A 21,924-nucleotide genomic window follows, 5' to 3' on the forward strand; every position below is an offset into this window, starting at 1 on the left:
ACAGACCTTTCTGAGGAGAGTCCGGCAAACGATCTCCTTGGTCAATTCATACTTGACGTTATTCTTCATCCCCACCTCCAGGTGGCACTGTTTCAAGAACGCCACCGTCTGGAAAGAAAAACACACAAGACGGTGTTCAGCAGCAACACGCGACTCCAACTGAAGTCAATTAAACTGGCTTCGAACGAAAGCAGTTGAACAGTCGTGACGCTTGTTAGGTCGCTCCAGCAGCGATTCCAATTCCTTCGCAGGAACTGATTTTAAAATGGAATTGAAAAGAAAATGAATTGCCCCCAAATTCACTCACCAATTCTCCAGTCCTGGTCTGCACCCTCTCCTCTGGCTTCCCCTCTCTCAGCATCTGTTGACAGCATCAGAACAAGACCACTTCAGAACTCCAAAGATCCCCGTTGCACAGCTGCTGGATCCATTCCTGGTTTTGCAGCGAGTTTAATAATCAGACACCCCTGAGCTTGTTACCTATCCTAGAAGCTAATCAAGCTCCTAGAAAAACCTGGAGTGGATGAAACTGCTATGCAATAGGAGTCCCATTCCTGCTGTTGTCTCTGCACTGCGGAAAGGTTTCGTTGCCCCTGGGACCCGAGTTTCTGGGAGGAAGTAGAAGCTCACTCACCCTCCTCTCCTCCTCGAAACGCTGCTTGTTTTCAGGGGAGGCGTAGACAGCCAGCCCCTCCGGGAGCAGCTTGTTCCTCCCGAGAGATTTCTTCACAGAGACCGTGTCCCCTCGACCGCCCAGCTCTGAGAGACACAAACACAGCATGGCAGAACCGCAGCAGCATCGCTCGCACACACGCCTACAGCGCTGGACGAAAGATTCACAGTCCTTAGAACAGAGGTGCCTAAACACAGACCTGAAGGGCCACTGCACTCCAGGAGGTTTAGCAGGTAAAATGAGATCATGAATGGAAGTTTAATTAATAAGTTTAACCCTTGGGGTTGAGAGGCGATTAGGAGCGAGTAAATCCATTATTCCGTTAACGAGAAGCTGGTAAGATCAGTGATGGGAGTAAGACTCCTGTTGCACAGCGGTTGGATCCATTCCTGGTTTTACAGCGAGTTTAATAATAAGACACACCTGAGCTTGTTACCTATACTGGGGCTAATCAAGCTGGTAGTAAAACCTGGAATGGGTGACACTGCTGTGCAATAGGAGTCTTACTTCCAGCCCTGTAGCCCACAAAAACATTACTTAATTTTCCCCCTTTTACACTTCTGTCATTAAGCAAATGCCTGTCCTTTCTCCACCTGTGTTTCTATACATTTTCATTTACAAGACTACACGGGTCTCAAACTTGAGAAGAAACACGTGTTTTTAGCACACAGCTGTTTGGGGAAATCGACCTGAATATTTTAACTTCTGTTGAGGTTCTGTGTTGACGGAGGCTCGTAAAATCTAGACTCAAGTGACTGGTTTCGTGTGGGACTGGCAGGTGTCACTCACTGGCCACGGTCTGTGTGAGAATGAGTTCCAGCTTCTCTCTGGGGCTGTGCTTGCTGTCCTCCACCAGCCGGTACACTCGGTGTCTCCGCGGGTGCAGCTTCGGGTCTCTGCCTTCCTGCGAGAGAGGAACCTGCCACCAGCGCTGCACCTTCACCGTGCCCTGCAGAGAGGGGAAGAGAGAGAGACAGACAGACTAACCATTCAGTGGCGTCTACTGCCAGCAAAACTGACGGAACCACAGCACCTTAACACGGACTCTGCAAGATTTGTTTTCTGTTTTTTTTTTTTAAAGAAATTACGATTGCTAACTTAAGAAGTTAATATTTTAGCTCACTTTAATTTGTAATGTTTAGCTCCAGGGGCAGACGCGATCGCAGCAGACTTGGGAGTAGTTATCTTGTTGCACAGTCACATCTTTAAGACTAACAATAACAACACAACTGACCTGTGCACTCTGTAGCCTTTATAATTGCGATATAATCGTGCTCGTTGACTTACCCTGCATGCTGTGATTGAAAAGCTCTTCACATGCCCCGCAGACGCCTGGTTTAGTTCTCGTATTACCCCTTGAAAGACGCAACGACCCCACATCTCGCCGAACACGCTTGATTTCTCTCCCTGTCTAAGCGGGGTTTCGATGTGCCGACCCGGTCGTTCACAAGCCTGCGGTTCTGGTTTCAAACCAGCCCGGTTCAAACTCAGTTTCTGACACACACCAAGGGTGCACAGCAACTCTGCGACGGGGCTGGATCACACATGCGGAGGGACGCTGGTGTGAAAGGACCCCGCCACAACAGTGTGTCCTGAAAGGTGCCTGACAGAACTAACATATTTATAGTGGAATCATTAAAGCAATCTAAGAGTAGTTTTCTACGAGTTAATTAGACAGTAACTAACCATTGAAATCATTTTAAGATAACGTTTTTTTCTACGTGTCCGCCCTCCGTGTTTATTTGAACAGTTGTTTGTTTACAACATGGTAAATAAAATAAGTTAAAATATATATATATATTAATACAAATGAATGCTTACATAGCAATGCTACATTTATAGCGTTGCGGGCACTATTTTAGTTAATTGAGGCACGGAGACTGAACTGCTCCCTGCCTCCCTCCCTCACCCTCCCTAAGAGAAAGGGTGCTCCCTCCAGTCCAGGGCAGGCTTGAGGCACAGAAACTGAACTGCTCCCTCCCTCCGTCCCTCACCCCCCTAAGAGAAAGGGGGCTCCCTCCAGTCCAAGGCAGGCTTGAGGCACGGAGACTGAACTGCTCCCTCCCTCCCTACCTCACCCCCCTAAGAGAAAGGGTGCTCCCTCCCTCCAGTCCAGGGCAGGCTTGAGGCACAGAGACTGGTAGATCTAACTGGTATTGATTTAAACAAAAACAAAACAAAATGATTATGTTTTGCCTTACAGGGGACAGCACTGTATTTCTAGGCCTTAGACAAAAGTGTACAAAAGCTTGCAACGTTTTATTTAGGTTTCTATGTCTCAACTCCCCCCCCCCCCCCCCCCCAAAAAAAAGACACCATAGTTTGTTTTATGTTTTAAATTTGAACATAAATATTTTATTCAATACATTATATATTTTTGAACACAAGAATATATATTTTTGTTAAATGTCAGGAACAGTATTTCAAATACACAAGCAAGAGCAATCGGGAACCGATTCAGAGAACGATGAATGGGTTATACAGGACAACGCGGGGAGGGGTCCAAAAGTCACGCGACAAGAGACAACTTTCTTTCTTTTTACGGTAATTTTAAACACACGAGATGCAAGAGGTCAAAGCTCATCTGAGTCATGCAGACACGTTTGGAATAATAAAGAGGACAACTTGAGAAAATGCTGCCATAAAACTAACAATGTGTCTGTTGAGCCCCACCCTGTAAATTAATTTGATCAAATTAAATTCTATACAATGCAAATGTATTATAACACCCCCAGATAGGTCATAGATATCCTTTATATATACCAACCTGCATGAAAACCTCTGGGCGTGAGAATTTCAATCTCCGCTCAGTAATCAGGGATATAGAAACATCTCTCCCTTTCATTGGCTGCAGTCTGTTCAACATCAATTGACCCGACCCGAAAATACATGAAAGAAGCCCGAGCAAACGATGGGTTAATTTCACAGCAGCGTTACCGGCTGTCCAGCTGAGGTCAAAGGTTTTGCATCCCCCTACAGAATGAACTAATGTTGCTTCATAGAGTCGAGTGAAACCTGCTCAATAATGTTAACATATTGAATTGCACACCTCCGCTTTGTATAGCTTTCCAGATAATGAAAAACTGACAATTGAAAAATTGACATTTCAAAATCTAACATGAAATACTGTACTGCTATTATGGCTTCCGGTAGCAATAGCGCTTTATAATTTTTGGGATTACTTGATGTTAAATAAGATCTAAATTATGATCATGTAGTTTTTTTTTTAAATTATTATTTAAATCCTAAAATTCTTGGTGATGCAAACCTTTTGGCCAGAGCTGTAAACTATGAAACTATTTGCTTTAGGCTGGAAGTGATTTTAAATGCACAGGAAAAAAAACAGGGTTGGGCCGTCCAGATGTAAAGGATTTTTTACAAGTATTTACTAAACTAGAGAAAAAAAAATCACAACAATAACTGTGTAATAAACATCCGAGTAAAAAAAACACTTCGAGGAAAAAATCCACCCTCCCCTTTCATGCTGTGTAAATGATCTGTCGATTAATCATAAAATTATTAATTCCCATTAATGTTTGACCAAAAAAAAACAACACACAAGATTTTATAATACTGTCCGTTGGCACAAACCCGTATATTCCAAAATAAGACTCCTGTTGCACAGCAGTTTGATCCATTCCTGGTTTTACTGCGAGTTTAATCAGACACACCTGAGCTTGCCTATGCACACTGTGTGGGTGCAGCTGCTGTGCAATAGGATTCTCACCCCTGTGGCTTCAGCATTAATACACTTTTAGCAGCAAGTTCAGCATCTCTGTTGTTGGCTGGTCCCTCTCCAGACAGCAGCTGATTTTCATCATGGTCCTAAAACAGAGAAAGTTTAAAAACGGAAGAAATCTCACACACACAGGTTCCCAACCCACTTTTCCACCCCCAACTAAAAAAGGTCTAATTAAAAGCAAATTCAGTTCAAATTAAGGGTTCAGTAATTGAGATCTCATTTGGAATGAAAACCAGCAGACACACACAGGGGGTCCCCCCCCCCAGGACTGGGTTTGGGAAACCCTGCGCTGCTGCGTTTGAAAAAATGAATTCAAATCAAAAATAAAACGCTACCTTGTTTCTGTGCCTCACACTGAGTCATCATCAAGGACATCGTCACCGCTCCCTGAAATTGAGGCCGCTTCTAAAAGAAAATAATAATAATAATAATAATAATAATAAAACTAATAAAAGTAAAGGGTTTATTGCAGCTGCTTACTTGCTCTTCAGTTCTAGTTACACTGCCATAGACAATAATCCAAAAATAATCATTTCATAAACCCAGTGATCTGGCCAGTCTCCCACCCAACACCAGAGTGGATGATGCGTTTGTGTGAGTGAGTGAGCAAACGAGAGAGAGTGCCAGTGCTCACCACACCTGGATCGCCCCTCCAGAAGGTTTCGGTGCTACCAAATCTTTGCCGATCCTGGATAGCCAAGCTCATTCCCTCATCTTTGCCGAAAGGGGTAACAATCCGGTGCGAGTCTTCCGGTTTCAGTTCAGAGGCCGTCCCCAATTCTCTCGCTCCGCGATGGCCGCCGTCTTCTCTTTCCTGCGTTCGGTCGCTGGAGTCTCGCTCGTCCGAAGCGTTGTCAGAAGTGAACCCCTGCTCTCTCACGAGGTCGCCGTCTTCCTTTGCGAGGTCAGAGCTTCTCTGTTCTTCATTGGGGTTTTCCTCACCAGCCCCCTCCCTCTCTCTCTCGGCTCCGGGGGTCTGAAACGTTTCGTCTTCGTTGACGGGATCCGCTAGTTTTTTCCCAGCGGGGTCAACAAGGGCCGTTCCAAAACGTCCCGCTCTGTCGAACCCGCCTCCTTTTCCATCCGCGAGGTCGTAGGTGTCACGCTGCCCCCGTGTGACGTCGCCCTCTTCTGGCAGGTCTATGACCTCACCGGTCCTGAACCCCTTTGCGATATCAATCAGGTCTTCTTTCTCATCCTCCTCCTCCTTAGCACGGTCACGGGCGTCCTGTCCCTCAAACGGGACATCGCGACGGTCTTTCCCTTCGCCGTCAAACCTGTCCCCCTCACCATCGTCCTTCGTGAGGTCACAGACGTCCTCCTCCCTCGGCAGATGGAGCGTCGACTTCTTCTTTGTAAGCGTTTCCTTCCGAGAGACGGCCTTGAAAAACCTCGCCTCCTCCTTTTCCTCCAGGAAATTCCTGTCCGGAGCTCCTGGGATTTCCCCGCTAGCGAGCTCCATCTCCCCGGAGGAGAGGAAGTCCAGTCTGGAGGCATCGTAGGTCTCGTCCCACTGAGAGACGCAACGCTCCAGCAACGCCCTGGCTAGGAAGTCCAGGGCCTCTTCCTCCTCCTCCTCTCCTACTGCCCCCGAAGCCTCCCTGGTCACCTCCACCTCCCCCCGGCTCTCCTGCTCCTCCTCTCCCAGGCTCTCCTGCTCCTTCGGGCTCACACAGCTTGAGTCGATGAGGATCATGCTCTTCTCTGCCGAAACGGAAGCACTGCTGGGTGAGGAAGAAGAGGAAGAGGAGGAAAAAGAAGAAGACGATGACGACGACAGAGAAGAGGAATCCTCCGAGGTCGACGCGAAATAGAAACAACCCCTGGGGGAGTAGAGGCTGCTGTCGCCCGTGAAGGAGGCCCCGCTCAAGGGGGACCCCGATGCGGTTTCCGGGGCGGAGCTGGTGGATCCCGAGCGGCTGGAACCGGCGAAGACTTCGTCGGAGAGGGTCACCGACCCCAGCCGGGACGTCACAAGCTCCACGGGGGAGAGGAGGGGCTCCATTTCGCTGTCCGGTTTCTCTCCTAGGCAGGGCGGTGGTGGTAGCGATCTGTCTGGGGCGCGGTCGCTCGCTGCTGCTGCTGCTGCTGCTGCTGCTGCCTGCCTGTCTTTAAGGGTCTTGCCTGCAGCGGTAGGCGTGGAAGTTGCGTTGCCTACGGTTGCTTCGCAGGGCGGCAGGCTTGCCGAACGCAGCTCAGTTTCGGCGGGGGAGGAGCTGAAAGATGTTGGCTGGATCCCTGCGTTCAAGTCGGGGGACAGAAGCTCTCCCGAGACGTCTGTGAGCTCGCCGGCGGAGACAGAGAAGCAGCCCGCAGAGTCCAGGCTGCAGGGGGAGGAGGGGGGGCGGAGGAGGAGGGGGGAGACCGGACGCTCCACGTCGCAGCGCATCACCTCCGCGGGGTCCCCTCCACGCTCCAGCCCCAACCGTTCCGACACCCAGCCTCGCTCCGGAACGCCTTGACAGAAGCGGCTCATTAATAAACATGCAAATGCCAGGAATTTAAATAAGACACCCACCTAGTTATATAGAAAACACACACACACACACACACTTGTATTTATGTTTCAGTACAAAAGCCTACTCTGTTTTAAGTTAAGTTACCTCGTTGTAAAGCAACAATACCAGCAGACAGTCGGAACTAGCTTTGGTGTTTGAATTTGATGCCCCACACAGTCTTGAACCAAACTGGTTTTGCCTTTCATATAATCCAGGGGTGTCCAATCAATCCCGATCCTGGTGGGCGATTCCACTCCAGGTTTTTGTTTAACAGGTAAAATGAGATCATGATCGACTTCAGGGTCTGGATGGAGGTTTTCATTGGTTTAGAACAGGGTTGGAACAAAGACCAGGACTGGAAGGGCTGGCTTTTGACAGCCCTGTTTTAAAATCGGATGATAATCCCTTCAGGTATAAAAGGTTTTACAAAAGAAGTCATTACCTGAGGCCAGGCTGAGGCAGGACAAACTCAGCTCCGAGGTTGCTCCTGTGACATCATCCTAAACAAACAAACAAATAAAAAAACATAATGAAAAGGTTTGGGAACAAGAAAAAAGGCCGTTTAGCCCACCAAGGCTTGTCCCTGGTTAGCACCATTCTTTAAAAGCACAGAATATCTCGCTCCCTGTCTCTCGCTCGCTCGCTCTCTGTAGAAAAGTTTCTTCTACCTTCTGTTTTAAACTCTACTCGGCTTCCATTTCACACCCTCTTGTTCTCTCTGTGCTCAATCTGAAGTCGTGTCTCGGGTTGACTTTACCTAGACAAGATTCAATTCTCCTGAGCCGAACTGGAAGCTGGCATCTCCTTCACGCCAACGCCAGTACGACACTGTCACAAAGACGGCCAGAGTGGGTGGCGTCAGACCAGAAAAGGAATACACAGAGACTTGGGGTTTGGTATAAGCTGGGCGCGTGATCGCGCTCAGCATTTAATAAACAGAAAATAAAAGGTTTGAAACACAAAAACACGGGACACGGCACTATACGCCAAAATAAAGAGACAAACAAAACAGGCTAACCAGTGAACAGACAAACGGACAAACACGGTGAGTGAAAACACTAATTACTTTACTTTTGACTTTCTTTTCTCCTTCTCTCTCTCCCGTTCTCCACTCACCGAACACCAACCCCGACTGAGTGAAACTGTGCATCTATATATACTGTTGTGCTGGGATTCAATTACTAATTAATTACTCACTTGAATCCCAGCACGTGAATTCATTACGTGCAACCCCGTGCCACACATTATACACATTTTATCTGCACGTGAAGTGATGTGCCATCCTCGTGCCTAAATATAATTATACACTTTAAACACACGTGAAACACAGACCCGTTTATATCCCGTGTACCAATCTATACACCAACATTAACATACGCACGCATATACACAACACAGAACACACAAATGCACACAGGGGCGGGGCACTTTGCCACATATACCCCCCCTTGTGCGCAGCACACATGGCCTCAACGGCCACCTCCCCCCTTAAATACCCAGCAGTCCAGGCCAAAGTCTCGGGCTGGGAAGGGAGGCTTCAGTGGGCCCATGGCTGGAAATGCTGTCAGCTCCCCTGCCGGTAGTGGCACGGCTGACAGCATGCTGGTCCTGTCCTGCAGCGAAAAAGCTGCGGGGGCAGGTGGTTCCCCGACCTCCCCCTTCTTCGTAGCCGGCAGCTCCCTCCTGTGGGGCTCCGGCCACAAGAACTCCTGCAGCGAAACTGCTGCTGGGGAAAGTGGTCTCCAGACCTCCTCCCCCTTCTTCGTGGCCGGCAGCTCCCCTTTCTGGGGCTCCGGCCACCGTACTCCCTGCGGAGGTACGGGCAGCAGAGGCAGCTCCTGCTCCTCTGCTCCGGGCGGTGGTGGAGGCAGAGGCAGCTCCAGCTCCTCTGCTCCTGGCGGTGGTGGAGGCAGAGGCAGCTCCAGCTCCTCTGCTCCTGGCGGTGGTGGAGGCAGAGGCAGCTCCAGCTCCTCTGCTCCTTGCGGTGGTGGAGGCAGAGGCAGCTCCAGCTCCTCTGCTCCTGGCGGTGGTGGAGGCAGAGGCAGCTCCAGCTCCTCTGCTCCTGGTGGTGGTGGAGGCAGAGGCAGCTCCAGCTCCTCTGCTCCTGGCGGTGGTGGAGGCAGAGGCAGCTCCAGCTCCTCTGCTCCTGGTGGTGGTGGAGGCAGAGGCAGCTCCAGCTCCTCTGCTCCTGGCGGTGGTGGAGGCAGAGGCAGCTCCAGCTCCTCTGCTCCTGGCGGTGCTGGCTCCCTCTGCTGTGGCGGCTGGGCATGTGCACGCCGTGCTGCCTTCAGCAGCATAGCGAGAGGCTGCTGGGGGACACCAGCATCCTGCCCTTCTCCCCCCCAAAAATTTTCAGGGGGTTGAGCCTGTAACCCCTCCCCTTCCGGCTCTTGGGGCTGAACCAGCAGGCATTTTCCCTCTGCTGGTGGCTTGGGTCCCAGGGCTGTGGAAGCCCCGACTTGCCTCCCTTTGGGCTGTGGACGCACCGACTCCTCCCTTTTGGGCTGTGGACGCACCGACTCCTCCCTTTTGGGCTGTGGACGCACCGACTCCTCCCTTTTGGGCTGTGGACGCACCGACTCCCCCCTCTTGGGCTGTGGACGTTCGGGCTCCCCCCACTCAGGCGTAGGACGTTCGGGCTCCTCCCACTCAGGCGTAGGACGTTCGGGCTCCTCCCACTCAGGCGTAGGACGTTCGGGCTCCTCCCACTCAGGCGTAGGACGTTCGGGCTCCTCCCACTCAGGCGTAGGATGTTCGGGCTCCTCCCACTCAGGCGTAGGATGTTCGGGCTCCTCCCACTCAGGCGTAGGACGCTCAGGCTCCTCCCGCTTGGGCTGTGGACGCTCAGGCTCCTCCCGCTTGGGCTGTGGAGGCAAAACCAGCAGGCATTCACCCTCTGCTGGTGGAGATGGGGACAGCAGGTACTCACCCTCTGCTGGTGGAGATGGGGACAGCAGGCATTCACCCTCTGCTGGTGGGCCTGCTACCTGGGCTGCTGTTCCTTTTATCGTTGCCTCCAGGTAGCTGAGGAGAAACTCCACACCTTCCTCCAAGGTGTTTGGGGTGTGTTCCTCCTGATAGGCCTCCCATCTCTCACTGTCCATCATCCACAGGGCCCGGACGATTATGGGCAGAGACTGGGCCTCCAGCCCAGCGTTCTCTAGGAACCAGCCCCGCAGTTTGATGGCGTCTTCTGCCATTGACTTTTTTTTTTTTTTTCCCCCAAAACAATATTTGTAATCTTTTTTTTTTTTTTTTTTTTTTTTTTTTAATCCAGACCCCTCCTGGTCTGACGCTTGGAGGCGCGGCTATCCCACGAAGACACCACGTGTCACAAAGACGGCCAGAGTGGGTGGCGTCAGACCAGAAAAGGAATACACAGAGACTTGGGGTTTGGTATAAGCTGGGCGCGTGATCGCGCTCAGCATTTAATAAACAGAAAATAAAAGGTTTGAAACACAAAAACACGGGACACGGCACTATACGCCAAAATAAAGAGACAAACAAAACAGGCTAACCAGTGAACAGACAAACGGACAAACACGGTGAGTGAAAACACTAATTACTTTACTTTTGACTTTCTTTTCTCCTTCTCTCTCTCCCGTTCTCCACTCACCGAACACCAACCCCGACTGAGTGAAACTGTGCATCTATATATACTGTTGTGCTGGGATTCAATTACTAATTAATTACTCACTTGAATCCCAGCACGTGAATTCATTACGTGCAACCCCGTGCCACACATTATACACATTTTATCTGCACGTGAAGTGATGTGCCATCCTCGTGCCTAAATATAATTATACACTTTAAACACACGTGAAACACAGACCCGTTTATATCCCGTGTACCAATCTATACACCAACATTAACATACGCACGCATATACACAACACAGAACACACAAATGCACACAGGGGCGGGGCACTTTGCCACAGACACACACAGATTTTAAACAACCAGGAGGCCTTGCTGGTCCAGTAGTTCAAGAAAAGGGGCTTGATACCAGGAGGTCCCGGGTTCAAATCCCAGCTCAGCCACTGACTCACTGTGACCCTGAGCAAGTCACTGAACCTCCTTGTGCTCCGTCCTTCGGATGAGACGTCAAACAAACGAGGTCCTATTGGAAGCGACTCTGCAGCAGCAGCAGTTGTTGATGATGCATAGTTCACCCCCTAGTCTAAGTCGCTTTGGATAAAAGCCTCTGCTAAATGACCAAGTAATAATAATAATAATAATAATAATAATAATCTCACCAGCATCTTCTGCAGTGACACTGGGTTGGAGTCACCCTTCTCCGTTGGGCCGGTCCCATCTCCGGCACCTTTCTTCTGGTTCCGGACGGCATGGCCCAATCGGATCAGTTCTTCGCCGATGTCCAGGTTCTGGGGGAGAAGAACACGGGGTGGTGGGGGTGAACCGGACCGCTCTGAACTGAACTAGGGGAGGAGGGCAGCTATGAGAGTCAGGGTCAGGGTTAGAGAGGTGCGGGAGAGGCAGAGAGACAGCAGTAGAGGCTTTTTTTTTTTTTTTTACCCAAATTTCACACGAACTTTAGGAACTGAGAAACTTAGAACAGCCTGAGATCTTATAGATACCACTAGAGGTATGTATTAAGAGGATTTGGGATTTTGCTAAGGACAGCATTATAAACAATCACATACCAACTTACTAAAAGTCAAATCTGTGGATCACGGAATTCCTTGGAAATTGCGGAATCTCCCGCGGAATTCACAGATTCACACATTCTGAGGCTGCATCGTCACATCATAACGATCACAGACTGACCTGAGATCCAGAACTTAGCTGTTCGCTTCTAGTTTTGTTAAAAAATCGACAGATGTTTTGTCTCCTTCAAAAAAGTAGGAGTCGATTAAAAAGACTGGAGTCGAGGCTTTGAAAACGTCTCGTTGTGAGGCGATGTTTTTGTTTGACAAAGATTTCACTGACAAAAAACGCTCTCTATCAAACTGAAAGTACTACAGGAAGGAAGCCATAATAGTAGTACAGTAATATTCAGATTTCAAAATATCACATTATTAAAATGTCACATGTTTCGTTAAGCTTATGGAAAACTACAAAGCGGTGGTGTGCAATTCAATATGTTACATTATTCAGCACTTTATGAAGCAAAATTACTTAATTCACTTTTGGCCGCTGCTGTAGCGTGACAGATAACTAGACAGTGAATAAAAGGGCCTGCATTTTTAACGAAGACCCCCCCCCACGAAAATCCTTCAACAGCTCATGCAATCGGAGCGAAAGCCAATTCCCCGGCCGCCGCTGGTCATTCGACCAGGGACAGAAGCTGAAGGACCGAGCGTGGCTCACCTTCCCGTTGCTGTGGTCGTACAGCCGGACGTTGGGCCACGTGGTCATGCCGGTCTGGAAGTAGCTGCACAGTTTGGCCAGGAGGGGCTTCCACTCCGCACAGTAGGTCAGCCGGTCAAACTCATCGAGAGCTTCCTCGGTCCAGGCATCGGCTGAAAACGAAGAGACACGCGCTGGCTGTTACTCTCCTTACTGCGTCATCGCAGATCAGCAAGGCTTCCGTTTGTCTGTCTCCCACTGTCCGTCCGTCCGTCCGTTCATCACCGTCCCCCCACCCCAGACTTTGACTCTCCTTTAAGAATTCAAACTGATCCCTGGTAAGCCTGTCGCGTCTCTCAAAATCGCACACCGAGAAATGTGTTAATATTTAAATTTACGGGTTTCTGTGACACAACTAAATGGGCTTTTTTAAAAAAAAAATTCATCCAAGCCTTTCATTTTTCAATCGACAAGCAGAAACGTGCAAACGAGATCGCGGCGCGTTAATAAGAGACTCATCTGTATTAAAAAGCGATCATGAAAAGTATTTAAACGCCGGGCAGGGCTGTATCACTGACTGCGTTTACATGAATAAAGAGGATTCGCTTCTGCTTTGAAATGAAAAAGTAAGACAGCCCGTTCAGGTGGGTCATTTCAATGATGTAACAGAACGGGGGGAGCTCTGAAGCTTGGTACTGGCTGCAGGACCAGCGTTGGGTGTTTAACTCTGTAACAGAGTCTGTAAAGAGAGTCCGAGTGTTCACTGATCACAGAATTAATTCTACGGCAAAGTAGTGGTTTGGGCTCTGAACTCTTGCCTGGAGGGTTGTGGGTTCAATCCCAGGTGGGGGGACACTGCTGCTGTACCCTTGAGCAAGGTACTTTACCTAGATTGCTCCAGTAAAAACCCAACTGTATAAATGGGGAATTGTATGTAAAAATAATGTGATATCTGTATAATGTGAAATAATGTATAATGTGATATCTTGTAACAATTGTAAGTCGCCCTGGATAAGGGCGTCTGCTAAGAAATAAATAATAATAATAATAATAATAATAATAATAATAATAATAATTGTTAACGATGACTTTAGCACCAACGTGATTGGCTCTAGGCTGTCATGTGACGCACTTCATTGTGATCCGGGTGGGGGTCAATTGCCAATTCCAATTCTGACAGGTCGCTGATCAATTTCAACAAGGAAACTGGCTCCGAATGAAAGAAGCAGTCAATCAATCAATCAATCTCAACGATTCTTAACATCTCTCGAATATCAATTCCTTCTAAGTTAATTTTAAAAGGAATTGGAAAAAAAAAAACCAGGAATCGACTCCCATCTCCGCTTGCGATTGGGTGCGGATCAAAAAAAATAAGACAAACTCTCAAGGAGGCGGGACAGAAGAGAAGCTGAGTTTCTACACCCGGCAACGCCATCTAACATGCAGCTGGATTCGGAGTGCTTTCCACTCACCGGCTGGGCAGATTCCAGCCAGGCTGCATTCGATGGCTTGGAACGGCAAGCTTAAAAAGTCACTCCTGAAATAAATAAATAAATAAATAAATAAATAAATAAATAATTCTCATAGTTCAACACAAAAAACTGTTTTTCAAATTTCTAAAAATTAAAAAAAAAAAAAAAGGTTTAAAAGGACAATTGTAAAACATTTGATCTTTTTAAACATCTAGTGTTTCAAACTGTAAGCTATATACACCCCCAGCAGAGATGCTGCAGGACAGGGAGGCTGTGTGGTCCAGTGGTTAAAGAAAAGGGCTTGTAACCAGGAGGTCCCCGGTTCAAATCCCACCTCAGCCACTGACTCATTGTGGGACCCTGAGCAAGTCTCTTAACCTCCTTGTGCTCCGTCTTTCGGGTGAGACGTAGTTGTAAGTGACTCTGCAGCTGATGCATAGTTCACACACCCTAGTCTCTGTGAGACGCCTTGGATAAAGGCGTCTGCTAAATAAACTAATAATAATCATCCCATTCCCACTCCCCCCTCCACCCCACCTGAGGGAGCGGATCCTGCCGGGAGGGATCTCCCCATTATCCCCGAAATCCACGTAGTAGACGTCGACATTCCCGTTGTCCAGGAACCCCAGGACCCTCGCTCTGTGCCAGGACCCCTCCTGCCTGTAAGGGGCGGATACGATATCGCCTGCCACGACGTTCAGTACCTCCTCCTGGGATGAACACAAATAACACGGCCGTGTGTGGACACTCTGACTCGGAACTGCCTTTTTAAAAAAAGTATTTATCAGCAGGGATTCAATCAACGTGCGGATTTGAAAAGCAAGACCAGCTGTCCTTCCTTCACCTTTACAATCGAGTACCAAATCAATGCGATTGTTCGTGCGTTTGAAATCCGAGGTGCGGACATTTTTCACTTCCGTACAAATTTCAGACCATATAAAATCTACAGCTCTGGCCAAGAGTTTTGCATCACCTAGAATTTTAGGATTGAGACTGTAAATCGAAATAAATGACATCGCAAAAGTCTACCAGAGGGAAGCCATAACAGCAGTACAGGATTTCAAAATGTCACATTTTTCCACTTGTCAGTTTTTCGTTAAGAATGTGGGAAAACTATACAAAGCGTTGGTATGCAATTCAATATGTTAATGTGACATTATTCAGCAGGTTTCATTGCACTTTATGAAGCTATAGTTCATTCTATAGGGGGATGCAAAACTGTTGGCAACAGCTGTGCATGTATCTATATTACACACACATTTGTATTTAAATTTCGCTACAAAAGCCTACTTAAAAGAGTTCCTTTGGAGTTTTGTAAAGTTACCTTGTGCTAAAACAACATTACCAGAATCAATTTCAATGCTTTCAACTGACCAGAGTTCATTAGCTTCGGATGAGACTTAAAAAAAACGAGGTCCTATTGGAAGTGACTCTGCAGCAGCAGCAGCAGCAGTTGTTGATGATGCAGAGTTCACCCCCCTAGTCTCTGTAAATCGCTTTGGATAAAAAAAAAGCGTCTGCTGAATGACTAAGTAATGCTAATCAAGGCCCATTCACAGTTTCACAGAGAGGGTTACCGTCTGGCCCGAGCTGGAGTAGAAGTGGCTCATCTCTCCAGTCAGCTGGTCCAGGTGCAAGGAACGCACCCCCAGGATCTGAATCCAGAAGTGTCCGGGACTCTCACTCGCAGAGACGTACACTTCCAGGTGCTCATCCGGAGAGAAACTGAGATCCGGACTGGGAACTGCAGGGGGGGGGGGGGGGGGGGAAGAGGGTCCCAATTGAGAACTGGGAGAGCTACAGCAGAAGATCTTCAAATCAGACACACCTGAATCTGATATGAAATACAACGGCTATGCCAGCGATGGAAATAAGACTCCCGTTGCATAGCAGTGTGATCCATTCCTGGTTTCACTAGGAGTTTAATAATAAGACACACCTGAGCTTGTTACCTAGACACTGTGGGGAGTACAAGTGCGAGGTCGTGGTAGGTCAACTATGATGTCACTGAGGGATGGCAATACGACTCCTAATGCACAGCAGTGTCACCCATTCCAGGTTTTACTATGAGCTTGATCAGCCCCAGTGTGTCTAGGCAACAAGCTCAGGTGTGTCTTATTATTAAACTCCTAGGGAAACCAGGAATGGATCACACTGCTATGCAACAGGAGTCTTATTTCCATCAGTAAGACTTAACCCAATTCCATGTCCCATTCATTTTTAAAATCAATTCCTTCCAAGAAATTGCAATTTATATTTTAAAGACATAATTGTCACAACAGTTCAACTGCTTTCATTCGAAGTCAGTTTAATTGACTCACAAACAGCGGCTTCACAACAAAAATTCTTGAACTCTGAACAGCCGGCAAGACAATCTTTCTAAGTTAGAAAGTTTTGAAGTTATACTTTTTTTTTTTTCCTCCTCATAGTTTACTTGCTTTCGAATTTGGCGATGTCCTGGGGTGACTCTAGCTGGTCTGTCTGGTTCTGACCATCCTGTTCCGTGGTTCTCTGGTCTTCCTGCACGGACTCGGGTGTCCTGGCTGAGGAGGGGGTCCCGTTCCCCAGCACAGCCCCCGCGTCTCCCTCCCTCTCCCCCTCCCTCTGCCCCTGTCTCTGCCCCTCCCCCTGCCCCAGAGACGGCTGCTTCCTCTGCTGCCTCTTGGCTGTTGACTGGAAAATCTTCTTCCGGAAGACTTCCTCTTCGATAACTTTCTCCATGATCAGCTCCTACAGAACGAAACAGCGTTAACTCTGGGGCATTCACTCTCTGTTAGTTTTGATTTCAAACTGAGTTGCAGGTTTGGTGAGTTTTGGAAGCACGTGTGTGTGTGTGTGTGTGTGTGTGTGTGTGAACGATCCAAATCGACTGTCCCTTTTCAGAGTTCGTTTTTAAATCACAACCGAACAGAGTCCTTCTCAAGAGGCGGTCTCAGTCCGTTTGGGGCAAAAGGACCGAGTTTGGTTCTGTGTTTCAGTGCAATGTGAAAAGCATAAAGTCAGACAGTTCAGAAGAGTCCTTTTGCAGTGAACCCAGTCAGTCAGTCAGTTAGTTAGTTTCCAAGTGAACTCAATTTGGTTAGTTTAGAAACCAACAATAAGCTTTTTATCTTTGATTTTCAAATTTTACATTTAAACTATATAAGTTTATTACTATTGCAATTTTATAAAACTTTTATAATTGGACTTAAATCTGAAGCTTGCATTGTAACCTTGTGCTGCCCTGTAACACCTGTGTGAGTCGCCTGGGATAAAGGAGTCTGACAAATACAAAAATCAATAAATGCCATTTAAAAAAACACTCTGACCCACCTTGGCAGTCTCCACCTCTTTCCTGGTCCCCGTGATGGTTATCAACCCCTTCTCTCCCAGGCTGTGGCTCCTCTTCTCTCCAGAGCAGTTTACGCGGGCCCCAGAGTTCAGACAGAGTGTTTTGATGGACTCTCCCCTTCGACCTTCAATAATGAAAGGTTAGGTGTGTTAAGAGATACCTGCAGCTCTGGCCAAAAGTTTCGCCTCTATAGAATTAACTAATTTAGCTTCATAAAGTCAAATGAAACCTGCTGGAATAACGTTTTGAATTACACACTGTTTACTTAACAGAGAAACTGACACCAAATTGAAAAACATGACATTTCGAAATCTAACATGAAACACTTGTAGTTTATTTGATTGCATGATGTTAAAAGAAAGATCTAAATTATATTCATATGGTTTCTTTTTTTATTATTTATCATGTGTCTATAGAGCAACAGGGATGGAAATAAGGCTCCCGTTTCACAGCGGTTTGATCCATTCCTGGTTTTACTAAGAGTTTAATAAAACACACCTGAGCTTGTTAGCTAGACACACTGGGGTTGATCAAGCTCATAGTAAAACCTGGAATGGGTGACACTGCTGTGCATTAGGAGTCTTATTTCCATCCATTTGTATGTATGTATATATGGAAATAAGACTCCTGTTGCATAGCAGTTTCACTCATTACAGGTTTTAATATATGCTTGATTAGCCACAGTGTGTACAGGTAACAAGCTCAGGTGTCTCTTATTAAACTCATATCATCTGTCACTGTACATATAAATTGTAATCCTAAATTGTTGCCTCCTAGTTCATATTGTATTCTAGTAGTGTTATTATTATACATAGCATCCTAGTTCATATTGTATTCTAGTAGTGTTATTATTATACAGAGCATCCTAGTTCATATTGTATTCTAGTAGTGTTATTATTATACATAGCATCCTAGTTCATATTGTATTCTAGTAGTGTTATTATTATACATAGCATCCTAGTTCATATTGTATTCTAGTAGTGTTATTATTATACAGAGCATCCTAGTTCATATTGTATTCTAGTAGTGTTATTATTATACATAGCATCCTAGTTCATATTGTATTCTAGTAGTGTTGTTATTATACAGAGCATCCTAGTTCATATTGTATTCTAGTAGTGTTATTATTATACATAGCATCCTAGTTCATATTGTATTCTAGTAGTGTTATTATTATACACAGCATCCTAGTTCATATTGTATTCTAGTAGTGTTATTATTATACATAGCATCCTAGTTCATATTGTATTCTAGCAGTGTTATTATTATACATAGCATCCTAGTTCATATTGTATTCTAGTAGTGTCATTATTATACATAGCATCCTAGTTCATATTGTATTCTAGTGGTGTTATTATTTGCATTTGCTGTAAACTACACTGTATTTAAATATGAAGCTTGCATTGTAACCCTGTGCTGCCCTGTAACACCTGTGTGAGTCGCCCCCAAATAAACGGCCAAAAACGTTGACCCCCTACCCCTTACCTATGATGCGTCCCACTGCAGCCTTGGGCACCTCCATCTTCACGGTGACCTGCTGGTTTTCGGACACCAGCCTGGCGATGGAGACCCGAGCTCGGCTCACCTGCTCCAGGGAGCCCAGGAGGAGGAAGGTCCTGGAGGTCCGGTCCTCCTCCTCCTCCTCCTCGATCTCAACCCGAGCCCCGCTCTGCTGCTGCAGCTGATCAGAGACAAGAACAGCAGTACACAGTCACTCGGGTACGAGAGGAGGCACAGCGTGCGAGGGAGTGGGGATGGGAGGGGAGGGGAGGCGGAGTCTATTCGTACGCCTGATTAGCAGTGTGGAGTCGTGGTTAGGGCTCTGGACTCTTGACCGGAGGGTCGTGGGTTCAATCCCAGGTGGGGGGACACTGCTGCTGTACCCTTGAGCAAGGTACTTTACCTAAATTGCTCCAGTAAAAACCCAACTGTATAAATGGGTAATTGTATGTAAAAAATAATGTAATTGTATGTAAAAATAACGTGATATCTTGTAACAATTGTAAGTCGCCCTGGATAAAGACGTCTGCTAAGAAATAAATAAATAAATAAATAATAATAATAATAATAATAATAATAATAATAATAATAATAATGCAATGGATTGCCATTTTTTTAATCCGACATCGTTCTGCACTCTCCGTAGCCATAGCGCTAGTTCAGACTCTGAACTGGACAGATGTTCCACACATGCTCGGGGAAGGCGGACAGCAGATTCGAATCCCAGTCCATCTCGTTTTGACAATACCTGCTTCAGGAAAGACCCTTTCCGTCGGGCGATGGACCGGAGCGCGTCCGCCGGGATTGTAACCCTGGATCCCGTGGAGTCTTCCCCAAAGTCTCCGACGCGCTTCTCTCCTACAAAAAGAGTTTAAAAACACACGACACAGTTAAAAGGACTGCAAAGCGAATCATTAATAAAACACATTCAGCAGCGGTGCTGTTAACAGTATCTCATCTTCATAGGAGCGCTAAAACAGGGTTCAGGTCCCTTTCAATCAGTTGCAAAACCTCACAGTTATTTCCACTCCTGAATTGGAACGGCAAATCTGGAAATGACCTCCAACCCTGGTTGATAAATTCATGCAGCATGAAATTTGATTACAAGTCTTACCCAGGACGGTGAAAGAAACTTAAGACAGAGATGGAAATAAGACTCCTGTTGCATAGCAGTGTGATCCACTCCTGGTTTCACTAGGAGTTTAATAATCAGACACACCTGAGCTTGTTACCTAGACACACTGGGGCTGATCAAGCTGGTAGTAAAACCTGGAACGGGCGACGCTGCTGTGCAATGGGAGTCTCATTCGCAGCCCTGCTGTCTGTACCTGTGCTGCCCTTGTATCGGTGGTACAGTATGTATCCGATGGTGGCGCTGGCAGGGACCCCCAGGGCCAGAGCCACCTTCTGCCCCGTGGTCAGGCTGTGCCACGAGGCCTCGCCCACGGCTGACATCTTCCTCAACACCCTGGCAAGGTGGGACCTACAGCAGGAAATCAACAAGACTTAACACAGGGGGGGGGGGCCCAGGGGTGTGGCAGCGAAGCCAGGGGTGCAAATAAAACACCATAACTAGCAATAACTAGCAAATAATAACACTACTAGAATACAATCTGAACTAGGATGCTCTGTATAATAATAACACTACTAGAATCCAATATGAACTAGGATGCTATGTATAATAATAACACTACTAGAATCCAATATGAACTAGGATGCTGTGTATAATAATAACACTACTAGAATACAATATGAACTAGGATGCTGTGTATAATAATAACACTACTAGAATCCAATATGAACTAGGATGCAGCCAGTTAGGATCACAGCAAGTTATATCTACAGTGACATGTTAGCAGTGCGATAGTGCAAGGATAGCGCATCAGCTGAGGCTCCATAGTCAAGACAGGATGATGCAGTTTGACACAGAGAATGTGTCAGGTCCGAACGTGAGGGCGCAGGCAGGTTACGCAACAAGTGTGTGCTACACATGGCAGGTCTCTGCAATCTGATTTCACACTTAATACAGTAGCAAGCCTTGTTCAACATTCAGCTGTATGTGGTCCAGGGTTTGAGGGCGGAAGTTTCCGTTAGTTAAATTCCAGTTCCATTAACTTTTTTTTAAAAAATCTCATTACAGGATTCCTTAAAAAAAAAATCCCTTTGGCAATTGGAATTGAAAAAAATAAGTAATTTAACTTTTTGTATCCGAATGATAAACTACACGTTATAGACATTTTCAATCGTTTTAGGAGGTGGCGTGTGTGTTTTTGGTTTCGTTTTGTTTTGCTTACAGACGCAATTGTTATATAAATTGCACTTATAAGTCGGACCACAGACGGACAGCGTGCAATAAAACAATTTCTGTACAGTATACTAGCCTCAAAATTGCGTGGCGTTTTACTTTCGCGATTACGATGCACAGAGAAAGGCGACAATGTTGTAAAATTATAATTAATTCAACAATATCGGCGTGACCTTGCAGGGCATGTAAACACATTGACAGCACATGACGTCGCCTCCGGAGTGTACATGTTTAATATCGTGCCGTTAAACTATCATAAAAATTAACACAGACACCCTTAAAATCCTCACCTGTTCCGCTATCCTTTTTATTTAATTTCGTGTTTTTAAAAACGCCAGCCCGCTCCGTGTGGGTGCGCCCTCTCTCTCTCATCCGCGACCCCCGCTCCGCCTCCACCAATCACATTCGACACGCGTCGTCCAACAGCCAATCGGCGTCAAACAGGGAGACCCTTTGGTCCAATCATGCGCCGAGAACCGTTGGGGAGCCAACCCTCCCCACACACCTGTCTGTTACTCCTGGCCAATCAGAGAAGCGTTCTCGTCTGTACCGTTAGCTCGGCTTCCATCCCATCCAATAGCAAGGCGAGGCCTTTTCCACCAATGACAGGGGCCGACCGGTTTCTGATTTGGCCAATCGTGGCGATTCTGGACTCTAATGATTAAAAATTAATCCGGTACTTCGTGGGTTAACAGCGTCGCTTTACGTAAAGGTGCAGCGGCTGCCAACTGTCACGATATTTCCATGACAAAAAACAAACAAAACGTTATTTCAATACATGCATTTGTATGCTGTACCAAAGCCCGAGTCTCTGTGCTTCTGCCTTACTTTACAAGGCTGTGACTTGAACTTGAATTGCAGTGTGAGGAAATCGTATGTAAAATAAAAACACACCGTACCTGTTCAGACTGCGCTTGTAGATCTCATTCTCCGCTCCTCCTGCTCTGCGCTGGACTCGCCTGACCTCAGCACCACGTTACTGGATCCTCAGCTGATGCCCTATCCTTGCACTACTGCACTGCTAACATGTCACTGTAGATATAACTCGCTGTGATCCTAACTGGCTGCATGTTATTGTACAGTAGTGTAAACC

The 21,924-nt window shown here is 46.9% G+C and overlaps 2 protein-coding genes and 1 long non-coding RNA gene across 4 annotated transcripts in view; 1 reads left to right on the plus strand and 2 right to left on the minus strand.

Moving 5' to 3' along the window:
- Positions 1–2,272, minus strand: part of LOC131705295 (large ribosomal subunit protein bL9m-like) — a 4,660-nt gene extending 2,388 nt beyond the window's left edge. The window contains exons 1-5 of the mRNA XM_059007707.1: positions 1,961–2,272; positions 1,463–1,622; positions 635–759; positions 308–361; positions 7–108 (exon numbers count right to left, since the gene is read on the minus strand). Of these exons, the coding sequence (XP_058863690.1) occupies positions 7–108; positions 308–361; positions 635–759; positions 1,463–1,622; positions 1,961–2,053 (534 nt within the window). The 5' untranslated portion in view covers positions 2,054–2,272. The remainder of the gene's footprint in view (positions 1–6; positions 109–307; positions 362–634; positions 760–1,462; positions 1,623–1,960) is intronic.
- A 722-nt stretch (positions 2,273–2,994) lies between these two features.
- On the minus strand, positions 2,995–21,252 carry LOC117965120 (uncharacterized). 2 transcript variants are annotated; one of them, XM_059007690.1, is made up of 15 exons: positions 21,122–21,252; positions 19,855–20,009; positions 19,275–19,384; positions 18,512–18,707; positions 17,008–17,150; positions 16,134–16,425; positions 15,273–15,439; positions 14,233–14,405; positions 13,696–13,760; positions 12,245–12,396; positions 11,170–11,298; positions 7,356–7,413; positions 5,055–6,872; positions 4,751–4,820; positions 2,995–4,498 (listed from the first exon to the last, which is right to left on the minus strand). In XM_059007690.1, the coding sequence occupies exons 2-14, from the start codon at positions 19,979–19,981 to the stop codon at positions 4,765–4,767; spliced, it is 3,486 nt and encodes a 1,161-aa protein (XP_058863673.1). In that variant the 5' UTR covers positions 19,982–20,009; positions 21,122–21,252; the 3' UTR covers positions 2,995–4,498; positions 4,751–4,764. The 2 variants fall into 2 exon arrangements, with proteins under 2 accessions (XP_058863673.1, XP_058863672.1); XM_059007689.1 differs by having other exon boundaries at positions 5,050–6,872.
- Positions 10,990–21,924, plus strand: part of LOC131705298 (uncharacterized) — a 141,010-nt gene continuing 130,075 nt past the window's right edge. Inside the window, exon 1 of the long non-coding RNA XR_009310289.1 lies at positions 10,990–11,030. This is a non-coding gene — a long non-coding RNA (uncharacterized LOC131705298). The remainder of the gene's footprint in view (positions 11,031–21,924) is intronic.

This window comes from Acipenser ruthenus, chromosome 35 (genome assembly GCF_902713425.1).
Source record: "Acipenser ruthenus chromosome 35, fAciRut3.2 maternal haplotype, whole genome shotgun sequence".
In the NCBI taxonomy this organism is placed as follows: Eukaryota; Metazoa; Chordata; class Actinopteri; order Acipenseriformes; family Acipenseridae; genus Acipenser; species Acipenser ruthenus.

What these genes read in the sequence shown, in the direction of transcription:
- LOC117965120 (XM_059007689.1), bottom strand. Translation starts at nt 19,981, where the DNA reads ATGTCAGCCGTGGGCGAGGCCTCGTGGCACAGCCTGACCACGGGGCAG. An exon ending in AAGGGTCTTTCCTGAAGCAG is followed by an intron (nt 18,708 to 19,274) that starts GTATTGTCAAAA and finishes GTCTCTGATCAG; the next exon opens with CTGCAGCAGCAGAGCGGGGC. An exon ending in GGCAGGATCCGCTCCCTCAG is followed by an intron (nt 13,761 to 14,232) that starts GTGGGGTGGAGG and finishes TATTTATTTCAG; the next exon opens with GAGTGACTTTTTAAGCTTGC.